The sequence below is a fragment of the Coturnix japonica genome, chromosome 15 (genome assembly GCF_054131305.1).
Source record: "Coturnix japonica strain WE chromosome 15, WE-NBRP24, whole genome shotgun sequence".
NCBI lineage: Eukaryota > Metazoa > Chordata > Aves > Galliformes > Phasianidae > Coturnix > Coturnix japonica.
Genome location: NC_140677.1, coordinates 918793 through 935690, shown reverse-complemented (window position 1 = coordinate 935690; position 16898 = coordinate 918793). Strand labels below are relative to the sequence as shown.

Sequence of the window (16898 nt, the reverse complement as noted above, 5' to 3'; positions counted from 1 at the left end):
CCCTCCCAGCCCAGCCAGGCAGCACTCCTCACCCCCAGGGCTGAACAACGCTGCTGTCCCTGTTGGTGCCCCCACAGCTGCAGCACTTGGTGTGCAGAGCAGGAGGTGCAGTGGGCAGAAATCACAGGACTTGTTCTTTTGAACCTTCCCCTCCTTATCTCCTTTTTCAGTTCCTGTTAAATGGAAACCCCCGGCCCATTCCTAGAACGACTAATTCCAGTCAAAACAAACTCCCTCTGCAGTTGCCAGCTGCCGTAATAATCTATTTCACGGTGCCCATAAATGCTGCTTTGAGTAGCTGAGGCTGTCAGTGTCAGATGGGAACCAGCTCCCGCAGGTAACTCCCTGACAGGACCCGGCCCTGCACGGCACAGAGCAGCGCCTGCAGGCACAGCGCCGGCACCCGGAGATGGGCAGCCTGTGATGTCTGAGTGGGAAGGGGACTGCAGGAGCAGGATGGGCCACTTCGCAGCACCGGGCACACCGAGCCCACACCCAGCACAGCGCTGGGACGGAGCGGGGATACCCCGCGGCTCCATCTGCAGCCAGAGCTCCCGGCAATGAGAACACAAACAAACAGCGCTGAGGCAAAGAGTCCTGAGAGAATCACAGGGTTTTCTGAGTCACCCCAGCTCCTTCCAGCTTTAATACATCTACAGGGCCGCGGAGCTGGGAAGATATTTCTTTTAAAAATACATGCGTTGAAATAATCAAAAGCGCCAAAGCCAAACAAAGTTAAATTTAATTCCAATTTATTGCTGCATCTGAAATAGCAGTTTTTCCAATAGCTCTCTGGAATCCCAACTTTACAGCCCCCATGGCACTTGGGTCTGGCAATGTTTCAGGTCCCAGCCATGACTGTGCGGGCAGAGCTTTCACCCATTGCAGGTGACAGGATCCACACCTGCTGCTCCTGCCTACTCCTGCCTGCCTACCCCATGTCCTTCGCACTCAGCCTGCAGGAGGCCCATCTAAGATGAGGGCAGGGAATGAGGATAGAGAAAAGAGTGGTTCTCCTGTGCATCACAGGTGGGCACAGGAATAACATAGCAGCTGTGACCGAAGTCCCTATGGGTGACTCCATCGGTGCTCTGATCTCTGAGCAATACACACTGAAGATAACTGCTGTGAAACATACCTGTGCCCCAAGGACAACACAGCTCTGGGGATGAGACACACCTTGGGCAGGTGTGTCCGCACCACACACTGCTGCAGCTCTGCACGACAGCTGTTTGCCTTTGGAACCTGCATTACTTAGAGGGAAAAAGCTGCAGCGACCGAGTGCACACAGACAGGTGCTGCAGTTCCAGGGCTTCTAACAGAAGAGAACTTGCACAAGTTCCTGCAGTACATCAGGACCATTTCTGCCCTCCCTCCCTCCCTTCATTTATCTGGGAACACTGAGTCCCAACCGCCGGCACAGAGTGCTCTGCACTGAGATACGTTTCCATCATGTCACTGTGAGGTTCACGGGAGTCAAACCATTTCCTCCAGAGGAATCCCCTCCTTCTGCTCCCGCAGCCTGAACACCGCCGGCATGAAGCCAACACCATCCCCAATGAACTCAGTAACCATCCCCATGAAGAAGGCAGAGCTGCACGTAGGACCTCCTGCTGCAGCCCCTGAAGGTGAACTCCTCATGTGTGTGCCTCTGTACCAAATCAAACTCTGCTATCCCAAATCACTGCTTAAAAAGTGAAATCTGAAAACACTGCCCAAAGCTGAGAACCAATCTGGAGCAGGGGAAAGGGACCAAGGGTGTTGGGTGCTTATGAAGCAGACAGAACAACACCTGTGCGGCAAAAACAAGTATGGGAGCTGTGAAACCAAAGCACAAAGCAGCATATTCCTGAGCCTCATGTTGGTACTATGGGACATCCCCATGCACACAGATGGAAACACTCACACAGCACTTGTGGCTGCGGCTCATGCACATGGACAGCTACAGAACACCCCGCGGTGTCAGAATGAGGCACACCTGGGTGTGAGCACTACATCTTCATTCCTCAGATTTAGCTTCCTCAGTACGATCATTACTCTAAAAACCAACACAATGGAGTACAAGACAGCAGATGTCCTCTTGCAGCAATATTCAGTTATGCAAACTGGACAAAAGGAAACCAAGCCCTGCTGGATGCTGCTTATCCCTTCAGACACATTCAGCCCTTTAACCCCCATCTCAGCAGAGCAGCAGTGGGGCTGTCCGCAGTTGGCTCCTATAAGGAACCAGCAGCCAAAGAGCTCTGATGGGCACAAATGAAAACTAACCCAGCAGGAACTAATGAGCAAACTGGCAAACCAAGCTGTCATTTGTCATCCACTATCATAGCTAATTAATTGTTACTAATTGCAAGCTGGTGCACAGTGTGCTGCAGCCCTGCCAAGGCTCCCAGAGTCTGGGGCTGTGGGGATGGGGTTGGGGATGGCAGCAGACAGGCACAGAGCCCCATAGTAGCGCCCAGTGTGCCCAAGGGAAAGCATGGAGCCAGGGAGTCATTCTGGTTCGAAAAGACCTCTGAGATCCCCCACCCCACCCCACCATGCCCAGCATCTCCTGGGGATGCTCCACACACTGTGCCACTGAGTGGGGCATGAGATGGGGAGGGAGGGCACAGGAGCAGCCCCTGCCAGCAGCGTGGGTTCGGCCAGTACCAGTGCTGCTCCCAGCCCCCAATGGGGACAAAAAGCAGCATGCGGAGCATCCCCAGGAGATGCTCACTTTTCTGGGAAATGAGCAAAATATGTTCCCTTGTGCTCTGCATGACGAGGATCGTTAACCCAAGCAGGCGCTGTTTTGGGCTGGAAATTGCAATCACAGTAACACAACCATCAGGCTATAAAAAGAGACATGATTCAACCTAAAAACAAGGTTCTTCCCAACCACAAGTGGATTCAACCCACGATGTGACCAGGATATTTTCAGACCACCCCAGTGGTGGAACAACCAGGGCTGGAACATCAGCCCCGGACAGCAGAGCTGTCCCATGGCCATCTGCCCCAGAGCTGGTAAAGAGCCAAGGGACATTTTGCCATCTTTCTTAGTGGGAAAAGACTTAGAAAGTTCTTCCACTGAAGTTTCACGGAGTCACTTCATATGCACAGAGGTAATGGCACAGTATATATAACCACAGTATATAGTATATATAGCCATAAGCCCACATGCAGGGTCTCCTAACTGCCCAGCTACCACCTCTGGCTCCACCCACACTGCTCACTGAAGCACTGCTCTTGCACTAAGGACTTCCTACTTGCACAGCTTCACCTGCTGCTTTACTTCATCTAATTGCTAACATACTCCAAGTGAGGTGAAAACTAAAAATTTGATTCAGGCTTTAAAAGTTTAGAAGGTTAGCATCGATTATTGGTGAAGAAAGCAAAGTATTAATTACTGCTGATTGCAGTCCACTGGTGCATGGCAATAATTGAAGCACAGCAGCTGTGGGGATTAGGGCCAGCTGTGCTGCTGCTCCTGACCCAGGGACGCAAAGGGAGCTTCCTGTGGCACTGCACTGACCACAATGCAGCAATGCATTGCAGTGTTGCACCACAGCACCACACACCTCTGCAGTGCAGCATGACCACACTGCCAGCCCTCAAATCTGCACACAGCTGCAGGCAGGAGGCAATGGCTGTACAGAGTGAACAGATCCGGGGATGCACTCACTGGTTTGTGGCAAGTGGAACAGTTCTGTCTGCAGTCAGCAACTGCAGCTCCCGCAGACTGGGAGTGGGAGCATCTTCATTGACCCAGCTGGAGAAGTTTGTAAACAGAAAGAGAGAAGGATGTGTATTACAGAAGCAGCAGCAGCAGCACTGTCACCAAAGAGCTTGTTCGAATCCAAATGCTGAAGAAATACATCTACTGCCCAGGGTCTGATTATGACAATGCAGCCAGAGTGTTGTGGTGGAGCTGGGGCTGCTGTGCTGGAGCTGAGTCTCACTGCACTGCAGCTCCTTGCTCCTTGCCCTGCCACCCATCTGCAGCCCAGAGCCTTCCAGCAGGACTCCATTGGTCCTTCCATCCCCAGCTGTGGGCAGGAGGTGCTGTGAGCCCACTGCAGGCCTTGCCCTTGGGTGGTACTGCCCACTCATTCTGGTGAGCACTGAGGGTTTGTGGTTGGACTCAGAGGCATCAGGATACATCAGTGAAGATGCTTACAACTGATACTACCATACACATGACATGCATTCATTATGCAAAACCAGCATACAGAACTGTTTCAGACTGTAAGTGGTGACTTCAACAAGTGTTACAACAAATTAATCCCAATAGGCTGTCAGCAAAAGAGTTTGACTTATGTCTGCATTTAATGTGCCATAGCAGCCCTGCCTCAGTTCTACAACCCCAAGTAATTGCTTCATTATCACAACGTGCTGATTACGGTGGTAGCAGGGTTCTTCAGTTTATTCTCAATGAAACTGCAGTTATCTGTGGCCACAGCAGTTTACACACCAGGGATGCTGCTGATGGACGGCCACTCCATCCCCACCCACAGACAACATCCTCCAGGGGCCACTGCCCAGCAGCAGCCCGGCTCCTTCCTGCTGCCTGCAGGACACCCTGTGCCACATCACATTGCCTTCCCTAATGCAGGAGGTGCAGACCATGCATGGCACAGCAGCAAATCTGAGTTTGTGCTGCAGTGTCACAAATACCATCCCAGCATCTGAAAGCTGCAGGTCCAGGTTTTATGAGGTACTCCTGCATCAATGTGCAGCTCGGAGGAAAGCGGCCCATGGAGTAGAAGTGCATAGCAGAGCAGAGCTCAGCCCTTAGCTCAGCACTTGGCTCTGCATCCTGGGTATTGTGAGCAGACACAGCAGGCAGGGCTCCATGCTAACCTCACCTGTGTGCAGGGGGCTGCAGGGGGACCACATCACAGTGCTGGGCTCAGAAACAAAATGGGCTGCTTTGTTCCAGTGTGACATTTGAAGAAGCCTCTGGCTGGGTCAGGGGCACGGTGCCTCAGGAGCTCAGAGGTACAGCACGTATGTGCACAAACCTCGTCTATTCTGCAGCAATTATCACCCAAGTCATTTTTCTTTTTGAGTAATCATCTGTAATGGTCAGGTTAGCTTCATCTCACCGCTGAGCACAGGGCACGTCCCTGGCTGCCAGAAAGCAGAGTAACTCAATTCTCCCCTAATGGAATCACTTGAGTTCACTCCACCTGCAAGAAAAAAAAGCAGGGGTCTTTGGTGTTATCTTCACGTGGGTTTTTACAGGACACATGCTCGTGCTGCAGTGGTTCAGTGCTGTTCCCTGGCTGCTGAGTGGGCTCAGGTAGAAAACAGCACTATTTACCAACACCACTCAAGTTGTTTACAAGCATTGGCACAGCGTTTGTCTTTTACACTGGGCAGAAGCATTTGGAGGCTTTGCAGCATTAAAATGGCTCCCTACTGTCTGAGCTCACACTGGCTGCTGTTGCCCTCACTGTTCCTTTAATGCTTTATGCCATGCACAGAAGAAATGTGATCTGTGTTTCCCCAAACCTATGTTACTTCATCCCACTTCTGCCAACCACAAGGACTCTCACAGTCCTTCACACACTGCCCAGTGCTGTGTCTGGACATGATGTAACCTCAACACAGAAAAGCAGAAGAGAAGATGGGAGCCTGAGCTCAAACTCACTGCTATGGTGGCTATAAACCACCAGCAGCATGGTCTGAAAGTGGCAAGGGAGATCACTTCTCCCACTGAAGGGCTCACAAATCTGCCATTCCCACAGCATGCAGGTGCCATTCGTCACTGAGCTGATCAACTGAGCACACACTGGAAAGGAGAATCTGACTTACAACACCTAAAAACTCCTCTTTGCACCCCTAACTCTGTCCTTCAGTGATGAGTGAGACTAGTCCCCTATAAAACTCTTCAGTGAAAGTCAAAGTCCCTCCTGGGCACCCAACCACCACCACTGCACCCTGACATGCACTGGCTGTGCCATGGGGGAAGGCACCACTGCTAATAGCTGTGAGAGCTGTGCAAGCAGCACAGCTGAACTCCCTGCAGAAAGTACTTATCCTGAGTTATTGGCTCAGCTGCAACCAGGAAATAGAGGTATTTAATAAAGCAATTATTTGGAGAAAAAGAAAAAAAAAGAATGCTAAAAGGCTTCTGTAAAGATGTACCTCTCTGCTAGGGCTGCACTGGGCAGCACCACAGCTCCAGCGCCATGGGGAGAAGCACAGCTTTATGGAGACCCTTTATGATTGCAGTGCACTCCATCACAGTGCAAAAAGGGTTCCAGGCGCCGTTCATGCCAGCAATCAATACTGCCATGAAAACAAAATATTTTCTTTCATTTCTAAAGTATCTGGGCTGTGAAATAAGCTCCAAAGTGCCTTTTAGCAGCCCTGCTCTGGGCAGGGACCAGCTGCAGGAGGTTATGGGGGTGATGTCTGCACTGCCCAAGGCTCAGCTCCCTGCAGGGAGAAGGCCCCATGCATCCACCTGGTCTGCACCCAAGCAGACCCAGCACTAAAATACTATAGTACATGGACTGCAGCAGCACCTGCTCTCAGCTGAGCAAAGCAGAACCCCTTTTGCTGCTCCACCCAAAGCACAGTATCTGCTCCTGCTCCAGGAACAAGGCAAGAGTGAAAATAAGGCTTTTGCACAGCAATGCTTTCAACAAAACCTTAACTACAGAAATAAAACCACTGGAGTAGTTATTTCCAGCACAGTGAGCAGCAGCTCATTGCACCCGTTTCACCCATCAGAAGCTGTTCAAGTGCTTTCCACAGAGCTGTGGGCTTTGCTCTGGGATGCACAGGAACAGCACAACCTGCTGCCATGCTGTGACCCACAAAGGCACATCCCAAACACCCCACAGCATGGCCCTTCCCCATCAGTGGCCATCACCACACAGAGCTCAGCTCTGAGGCCTGGCAGTGTGAAGCCAACTGCACAGCAGCACAACCCACTGCATGGGGAGCTTCAGAGCACTGCCCACCCACGGCAGAGCAATGTGCTTTCCATCACAAGCTGACACCTTCCCAGCTCCCAGCTGGGATAATGTAAATATTTCTGCTCCAAAGCTCTGCAGAGCTCAGCACTGACACCCGAGCAGCCTCACTCCACCACATGCAGAGCTGCATGATGCAGTTCCCCAAGGGGACCAGCTGCAGTGCCAGCAGAGTGCAGCCAGAGGTGTGCACAGCTGCAGCCCAGATCCACCTTAGCAAAGATCTGCAGCAGTGACTTATAACCCTGAGCAATGGGGAACTTCACACAGATGCTCATCCACAGCCAGTGGTCACACACAGACAGGGTCACAGAGATCACAGAGTAGATGAGGAAAGCAATTGCCAATTACGAACTCATTTGAGCTCACATTCCAACTATGCATATAAGTAATATTGCTCACAGAGAAGTGATGGGTTGGTTTATTGTCAGAGTGCATCAGGTGTTCTGTGCTGCAGGCAGAGACCTTTGGAGTAGCCAACAGCAGTTATGGCTGAACCCCCACCTTCTCCATACAGTCCTAAAACACGATTTCCCTTCTGAAAACCTTCCTGGTGATGCTTTGCCTTTCAGTTTTGCTTTGTCCATGAATTTACCTTCACACAACTGTGCAAAGCTCTTTCAGCAGCTTTGCCCATGGTACACCGTAATTCACTGGTAATTTGAACTTCTGAAATGAGCAGTGGTCAAACCACAGCCCAATGAATGATGCAGAGAATGCCCAGGAGGACTCAGCTGTGTCCTGCAACAAAGGAAAGAGGCTCAGGTCTCCTGAAGGGAGCAGTGGGCAGCACAGAGCAGGGCTGGAGTAGTGGCAGTGCTCCTGCAAGGAGCTTCAGGCAAAGGGGCCTTACTTTTCTTGAGGGGCTCTTTCCAACCTGCCTTGTTAGGAGGCAGGAATCCATTCCCTCCTGAGCAGCACAAAAAATCCCAGTGAAAACCCAAGTGCTTCCTAACTGATTCACAAAAAGATCACCGTTCTGAAATGCAGGAGGGACAGAGCTCAGTGCTACATTGTTCTGAGCACACACTGCAACCACAGGCTGCTATTCATCAAACCAAGACCGAAATGAATGAGGTGATTAGGTGAGTAGCAACCACAGCATTCAATACACTGACGCAGGAGCCCCACAGTGCTCCCAGCCCTGCACAGCTGTGCTCCCCACACAGCACAGCCCTGCACTGAACAGAGCTGCCCTGAGCAGCTGCAGAGCCTGGGCAACACAGCTGCATTCCCTGCTCAGAGCAAGCTGCCAGCAGTGCCATCACATTGCCAGTGGGACCAGCCTCTACCCCACAGCCCAAAACAGGTTATTATCTCCTGGGGCGCTTCCTGAGCTGGAAAAGGAGAGCAAGGTGTGTGATGGGAGGGACACACCTGATGGGCAGCAGCTGAGCCCCACCACTAGGGTAGCAGCCAGGTAGGACAGCAGCTGACTCCGATGATGCAAGCAACCATTGCTTTAAAGGACACAATCAATATAAAAAATAAATAAACAAACAGCGGAGGGCTGTATTTGCAGAGGATGAATGGGATGCACTTAAGAAATAAAAATCTGGATTTTATTTCAACTTAAAATGGCCCCGGGGAAAACCTGCTGCAGATCCAAGACAGGAGGCCGTGCTGCAGTTCACTGCAAACATCAGCAGAGCACTTTAAATTCAGAACACTGCCAAAGATGTAAGAATTGCTATGAAGCCTCGTACTTCCCCATGGGCATGTAGGAAAAAGATCTCAGAAACTCAGCCAAGGAGGATCACACTCTGCTTTTCTGCTTGGAGGGGCAGTGTTTGAACACAGGTCTGGCCCTGCAGTGCTGCCCAGCACCCCACGCCAGCCCCCAGCTCCCCACCAGGACAGAAAGGCAAGCACAGTGCCTGGCGCCTTGCCCTGCTTTACTCACCTTCTGTATTGATTTTTCTGAGTACTCTCCAGCCCATACTCACTTAATGAATTAGACTATTTATCCCCTCTGGAAATGGAAGTATATTTTCCTCTCAAGTCAGGATTTATTGCCATCAACTACAAATTTAACTCCACAAGCAGCATCTGGCTTCAAAGCCAACAAAAAGCCTCAGCTATCGATACAGTCACGCAGGTATTAAGGAGGAAAGCTCGCACCAGGGCTGTTTTCCTGCTGATTCAGCAGAGTCACAGTCCTGTGCAGCACACAGCACTCTGACTGTTCTGCCACAGCTGGGCTCACAGATGGGCAGCACTACAGCCCAACTGCTCAGATTGCCATTGCACTTAAAACCAAGAGAATGATGCTATAACCTGAAACACTTGCCATCACCAGTGCCAGCTAGGGAAAGGTGGGTTTGACTCATCCTGAGCCACAATACACCTACACTGTATCAGGACCAGAGCTCCGTATCAGCACAACCAGGACAGCCCTGCAGAACATAGGCCAAAAAGCACAACCCTGAAGCTCCTGCCAGAGGGGTGTTCATAGCCCTCCTCAGTGCCAGAGCTCACAGTGCATTCCCCACTGTTACAAGAGTTTTTTGAGGGCGTTTTGTGCATGACAACGAATAAGAAAATGAATTACTATTAACTCAAATATAATCAAACCATAATGATAAAGAGCTCCATGGGACACACAGCAGCAGATGGAAGCTGACCTGCAGCAGTGAGCTCTGACCATTACATACATTCCTACTCTTCTCTGGCAAAATGCACACAGTATTTTTCTGTTTGTCGTTGATTACTATGATTTAAAGGCAGACCTAAAAGCGTAAGTCAATATTTGCTCTCTTTCAGAAGGTCTTACTGACAATCAACCAAACAAAAAAATCTGCCTCCTATTTTTCCCTCTCCATCTTCTCCCTTCCACAAAGGCATTACCCCACAATTGCCACAGACACAGCCTCTTCCAAACAAAAACATCTCCCACTTCCACAGCACGGAGTACTTCCAAAAGCACAGTGCCTGCTCCCAGCTGTGTATTTGTTTTAAGGCCAGAACACTCAATAGCCCCCAAACCTTCCAATATCTTTCAGCTACAACACATTAGCAATGCTAATGAACAAGCATCCAAGAACGTATTCAAAACCAGCATGTTTTTTATGCAGTTTGAGTTTACAGTTTATTTCACTTGCAGAAAATCAGATTACACCAAATCAAAGAAATCTATTGCCTTTCTGGTGTGGTGCTCAAAGAGGGGAAAGGATTTCCACGCAGCTGCAGTCTGCAAAGCCTGCACTGCATGTATGAGCAGAGCATCACAGGGCAGCAGTGCCACACAGAACCACTCCCTGGCTGCAGGAGGGCTCACTCGCACCCCAAGCAGCATTACAGTTATAGGGTGCAGTGCTGCACGCAGAAGTGCCTGTGCACTCACTTGACTATTTTAAGGCAGTCGGAATGGCAGTTATGTAAGAATTCAGCACTTTTTAAGTACCCAGATACACAGGAAGCATGAAAAGTCTAAGCAGCATTTCTCAGCCTTAAGCCTTCTCTACCACTTAAGCCCAGTGGGCCCGCAGCATCAGCTCTTCCTCCTCTTGCTTCTGGGAAGCAGCCGATCCCCTCCTGGCTGCTGGGACCGGCACGCCTTCCTCTTGCTCACTCTCCGGTCCTGAAGACAGTTGCTGGAAAAAGAAAGTGGAAAATATTGTTTCCAAGGTGCTCTAAATAGGCAGATGCTGAAGGCTGTATGAAGGCACAGCAGGGACTGGGTGCTCAGGACCCACAGCACACACTCCCACTGGAGCATGAACAGAAACATGTTCCATCTCCATGTCTGAGGGCAGCAGTACCCACAAACCCCCTATGACAGACAGGCCCAACACTGCTCAGGTCTGTCTCCATTCACCACCCCTCTGTCCCAGGACAGATCTGAGCAGGAGCAACAGCTTTCCCAGTTCTTCACCCATACCCTCCAGTGTTGGCAAAGCAATGCTCACATGATATCAGCAAAGGTGTGCATGGAACAGTCGTGCACAGCACAGCCACCAAGGGGAGGGATGATGGCTGCAGGGCAGCTGTCCTACCAGGACAACACATGGGGCTCCACCTTTCAGCTACAGTCCTTCACCTGAAGCTCTTCTTATGGACAAGGAGCATTGCACTAAAAGCTCAATTAAGTGTTTTCATTTCAGTCACAGCTAATTTTAAAGAGGGGGGGGGGGAAAGTTAAGCCAGCCATTTAAAATTATGCAGCTAATTTCCATCAACCAGCCTTAGAGCTTGGAACACCATGTAGAGTTGGCATGAAAGATACTGCTCTTGCCCATCAATAGCCATTACTAATTAAACATTCTTCATAACCATCTTTTTAAAAGCCATTTGCTAGGATGAATCTGCCCTCTGAGGACTATTCATTTGGCTTAAGCAGGAAATTCACAACTGGAAATAAGATGAAATCTGGATAAGCTTCTGGATGAGGTGCTACAAGATATGGTTTAGTAGCTGAGTGAGTAGTAATGGTGACAGGAGGACGGTTACACTAGATGACCTTGTAGGTCCTTTCCAACCTTGTGATTCTAAGAATGGAAAACTCAAACGCTGAAGTCCATATCCGTTTTGACTGCAGCAAGATGCACACGTGCTCAGATCAGCAGGAACAAAGTGCATCCTGAGCAACTCCCCACGGTTCCTCCTGCCCAGACACAAAGCACACAGCACTGCAGATCACAGCGGAGCTGATGAGACAATTCCCTCCCTGCTCTGCTATGAGCAGCTCTGATAAGCAGCACAGCCGCACAGGCAGCCAAGCAATTTGATTCTCTAATATGATTGCTCATTTGATTTGCTATTCATTATTATCCTTCAAGACTCTTGGTACCGCTTTCCATTTTCTTCACTGACTTTGTGCACTTGAGATTATAGGCTCCACGATGAGCCCGAGCTTCATTTACCCACTACATCTGGACAATCCTATCACAAAGCATGTCCTAACATCCCCAAAGGCAAAGATAAATCCTCTGTCGCATCTCCCACGTTCTCAACACCAAACATCCTATTAACAAAATAATTACATTTAAGCCTAAAGCTCTTGAAGACAACAGGATTTGGCTTTTACTCACATAAAATGCCTCCATGTGGAAGGATGTCACTACTCTGCAGATGACCCAACAGACATCACTTCTGTGCCACCCTTATCCAGATTCTGTTTTATAAGGAAATCTGGTGTTTTCTGCCTTTGTTTCGTTGAACTTAAGACAGGCTACAAACACTGAAAGTTAGCACTAAATTAAATGAGTGATTAATTGTCTTCCACCCCAGACCAACTGACTGCAACCACTGCAAACCACCCCCTGCACACACGGTGCCCTTTGTCTCAGCTGGCACTGCTCACAGGAGCTACGGCTGCTTATGTAAGTTCAGAAGAACACAATGCTGGAGCCCTGAGAACACTGAGCAACACGAAGCAATGCCACACAACAGCTCTGTGACATGCTGCAGTCCCCAGTACTACACTCCCGTACAGTCAGCCTTCCCAAATGCCGCAGGAATAAAACAAGCCAAGAACTAATTTGTTCTGAGCAACGGCTTCACTTATCAGGAGGTGGGATCCAGGGCTGCTCAGAAACCTTGGGACTCTAAAGCCTGTTTACAACTCAACTGCCAACATATACGTTTGCATACAGAACAAGGAGCATTGCTGAGAAAGCACTGCAGTGCAATCACTGCATGGAAGCAGCACTGAAACTGGAAAGAAAGGTAATGCCATCCAAAGACAGCCTGGTAAACAAGCAATCGTTGCCTAGAGGTTTTGTTTAATAAGGCAACTTCTGTACACTGGGTCTCTGTCAGTACGTTATTAAATGCTTCTCAAGCTTCTCAAAGACTCTGCAAAGTCTTTGGCATTTGTATAACCCTGGGTGCCAGCAGAACCCTGAAATGAACAGAGAAGTTCAGATACATACCTGCATCTCACATCAGGCCACATGCAATTCAGGCGTCTATGGCCCTACTACTAACATATACCTGCATGAAGATGCTGGATTCATCAGGAACTGAGTTTATATCTGAAGGATTAAAGCCTTCCACCACTTCTGAACTAGAACTTAAGACCATTCATCTGCCAATAGGTCTGCAAAAACATCACGACCACCAGCACAGACCAGTAAAGGAGTGTGGCTGATGGGAAAAGCAAGTAAGGCTCAGGTACATGACCCAGCTTGGGGAGTGGGTGGCAGAGAGCACGGCAGGGATGTGGCTGAAATGCCTGCAGTGCTCACTCTATAGGCCCTTTACTTCTATTTCTCTGCACAATGCATTCCTATAGGAAATATATCCACCAGGCTTACTTCCTGAAATCTCACTAACAGCTCTGCAGAAGAACTCAGCAAAGGTGTGAATGGTGAAGTCACCACAGAAGCCCTTTCATCAAACCCACACTAATTTTCAGGCATTCAGATCTGATGCAGCCCGTGGAGCTAAGCAAACCCTGCAGCTCAGCACTCACACACTTCTTGCCAGGCACATTACAGAACCATAAGGCTTTCATTAAATGGTCACCAAGAGGTTACTGAGGGCCTGAAACGCTGCCTCAATTTCATCAGATAGAGTAATATGAATTTATGTAGTGCCAATAGCATTATACCATAGCAAGTGGATTTGTTACTTAACAGAGGATATGAAAAGCAAGGGAAAAAAAAATTCTGAGAGCTCAGAGAACACTTAAATTGTGCTTAAGTTAGTTTCAGGAATGGAATGAGATTTTGCTAAAAATATGCTCCAAATTGCCACTAAAATATCCCTAATCTGCTCCATCTGTGCACTGTCACAAATAAATGGCAAGCATGTCACAGAAAAATACTCAGGTTTATTTTTTGAGTATTACTGTCTAATCTCTTTGTGTCAAAATAAGACAATTAGCAGAGATGAAAGACGACTCCAGGGAATTTAAGTAATATCTCAATTGTCATTAAGCGCTTCATAAAATAGACAATTCATTCTAAACGCAGAATATGAATATTTATTGCTTCTTTATTAGATCTATCATGGAAATTAAGATGCTCAGCAAATCACTGTATCTCTAAAAGGCACAGTATGCTGCAGTCCACAACTGCTCCGACACCTTGAGTTGTGCTACAGGCAGAAGTCCAACCTCAGCCTAATGCTAAGCACTGGGAAAGTTTCTTTGGGATACTGAAGGCACAGATACTGAAATCCAAACACTCCGTACCTCTGCTGCCATTTCCTCACCTGCTGATGGAGAATAAAGCACAATAAAGCACAATAGAGCACTTGCACAAGTTCAAAAGTTTGAAGTGTTTGTTTGTTTTTTTTTAATAGCATCAAATTCTCTTGTAGAGACTTTCATTGTGAAACCACAAGAGACCTGCAGCTCACCACAACAGCCCGCTGTGCAGCTGGCACCACGCACAGTTGCTCCCTGCCCCACCACACAGGGCTCTGCTGCCCTGCCCCCAGGAATGCATTCCCCAGCCACAGTCAACCAGAACCAGTGACCACACTCCCACTGCTGAGCAGCTCCCTCACACTGCTTCCCCTGGAGCTCCAACTTGAACTTAACCCTTCCAGAGACACAAGAAACCCTAAATCTTGTGAACCCCATCCACGAAAAACATGAAACAGAAAATACAGTTTTGAAAGTACTGAAAAATCACATTTGACAAAAGCAAGTAATGCTCATGAACTATTTTCTCCATTTCAGTTAACAAAGAAATCCTGCAGAAGGGCAATAATATGGATTTGTATTGTCAGTATAGACAAATGTATTCTCCCTCACCACATCCATCTCTGTTTAGAGACACTACTGCACAGTCTTGCCCTGAGAGAAGCCCCACTGAATTTCATAGCTGGACCTGTCCTCAGCATGGTGCCCATCTCAGAAGTCAGATCCTCTAGGCCTACACAAAGAAACATTCTTAGCCCTCATACCCAAATACCAAATAATGTCATTTAGAATTACAGATATAAAATGACATAGAAGTCTGAATACAGGACTATTTTAAAGTGTTCCCTTCACTAAGAAACTGGCATTTGAACCTAAGCCAAATACAGATCATTCTAAATTTTTCCAAAGCAGTATGTTAATTATCTCATGTATTAAAATACTCCAAAAGCTGGAACTTCCATTTCACTTGCTTTGCAAATACCCAGTTATCAGCCATAACAAAAGCAGAAACGATCTTTCTGGCAGAGCTCAACCCTCAAAGCAAAAATCTGTGTGGTTATGAAATGTCTTTGTGCTGGTCTGTGCCTACACAGGTATTAAGCTTGCCAAAGCAAAGCTCTCCCCTTCTGCAACCAGCAGGACACAATTCTGCAATGAAGAACAATATAGCTGTAACGAAATGTGTAGACCTGACTTATTTAATATTCTTGTGCACTTACCAACCTGACCAAACCTTGGTACCACTCAAATGAAACCACCTAAAGACTGACATTTTCTGGGTGAAGGAAATTATCAAAGTAATTCTTTTTGCTCTGGATATTTTTCATAACTAATGTTAGCAGCCAATACTGCTAAAGAGAAACGCTCCATCAGGGAATCCAGCTTCCACACTTGACACTCCTATTTCTTCTTGGACTAATGAACACATTTTCCTAACTCATGCAAGAAGCCACAGATGCCATCAGTCTTCATTCCTGTTTCTTTGCACAATACCCATAAAGCTTTTTAACACTGCACTACTATAAATCTCACTATACCTGCACACTTTCAGCATCCCCAGATAGCGCAATATTTGCACCCCACCTTCATGTATTTCACTGTGTTACTTCAGGAATCGTTGTCTGGTTTTGCAGTATTTCTTTATAAAGCACCTTGCACAGCTAGATACAAACTTTAAATCGTACCAATAACAGAAAGGGATTTTTGTTCTTTGAAAAGACAAACTTAAGATTTGAGAAACAAGAACGTGCTCTTCTCTCTCCCTTAACAGATGTCAACCTAAACAGATGTTGCAATTTCAGGATGTTCAACTAGACATAGAGATGACAACAACACAACATTAAATACAATAGAAAATTAGGTTCTCTTGTTTTCCCATAAAAATCAGTCTGTGTTTGGTTTTTTGTTTGCTTTTTGTTTAACTATACACCCACACTTAAGCACACTTTGGAACAATGATTTGTAATCAGTCATTTGGGGATTCTAGGAGCATCTATGCATTATTTTCCAGCAAATCAATAACACCATAGAAATTTTGTCTCCAATAACTGTGGAAGCTCTCACTGAACCTGACTTTTTAAATAGCATCTGTCTCCCTTGCAGAAAATGTACAGGATTCCACAACCCAGAAGAGACCTGAAATCAGCATCAAGTATTTTACCACCCATCTATTTCTACCCACCTGTCAGAGGACACCGAACAAACCTCAGCTTCCAGATCTCTCAAGATGTCTGAACTGGAACTGAAAGGAAAAGCAAAACATGTCAATTATTTTAGCAACGCTCACACCAAAAGTCTCTAAACAAAACAAAAGCCCAGAAGGGTCTTCCTTTGAGTTCCATCTTCCTTTGAGGAAATGAATAGATGCTGTGCAACCCCTATCCATGAAAAGGAGTTCTTCCCTCTTTCCCAGTTGGTCTCCCCCCATCTTCCATTCCCCCCTGGGGTCAGATGAGCAGCACAGGGACTGCAGCACCACAGACGGGAGAAAAACACCACCGGCACAGAGGAGTTCAGTTAAAAAAGGACAAATACACCCACAAAGCACTGCTGCCATACAGAGAACATGATTCCAAAACAAAATGGATTCTGAAGTTCTGTGTGCAATTTTAGAAACTCATCTGTGGTTCCCCAGGAATTTTTATGAACTGCTGAATAAATTTATCTAATTACAGCATTTCTCAACAGAACAGCTTTAATGTGGAGACGAAGGCAATTAAAATTAAAAGGAGTAACTGCACTTATAGGGAACAGTGTTTAATCTCTGCACCAATTACCAATCCCACCACTCACAGCACCTGGAGGAGTGAGCACAGCCCAAATCCCAGCACCAGACG

The 16898-nt window shown here is 47.7% G+C and overlaps 1 protein-coding gene across 9 annotated transcripts in view; it reads right to left on the bottom strand.

The window, feature by feature from the left end:
* Window positions 1-10030: 10030 nt before the first annotated feature.
* RAD18 (RAD18 E3 ubiquitin protein ligase) overlaps window positions 10031-16898 on the bottom strand; it is a 34355-nt gene continuing 27487 nt past the window's right edge. For 6 of the 9 annotated variants that reach the window (XM_085516704.1, XM_085516706.1, XM_085516708.1 and 3 more), the window contains 2 exons: window positions 16244-16303; window positions 10031-10561 (listed from right to left, as the gene is read on the bottom strand). In XM_085516704.1, the coding sequence (XP_085372830.1) occupies window positions 10459-10561; window positions 16244-16303 (163 nt within the window). In that variant the 3' untranslated portion in view covers window positions 10031-10458. The remainder of the gene's footprint in view (window positions 10562-16243; window positions 16304-16898) is intronic. The other 3 variants (XM_085516705.1, XM_085516707.1, XM_085516709.1) reach the window with 1 other exon arrangement.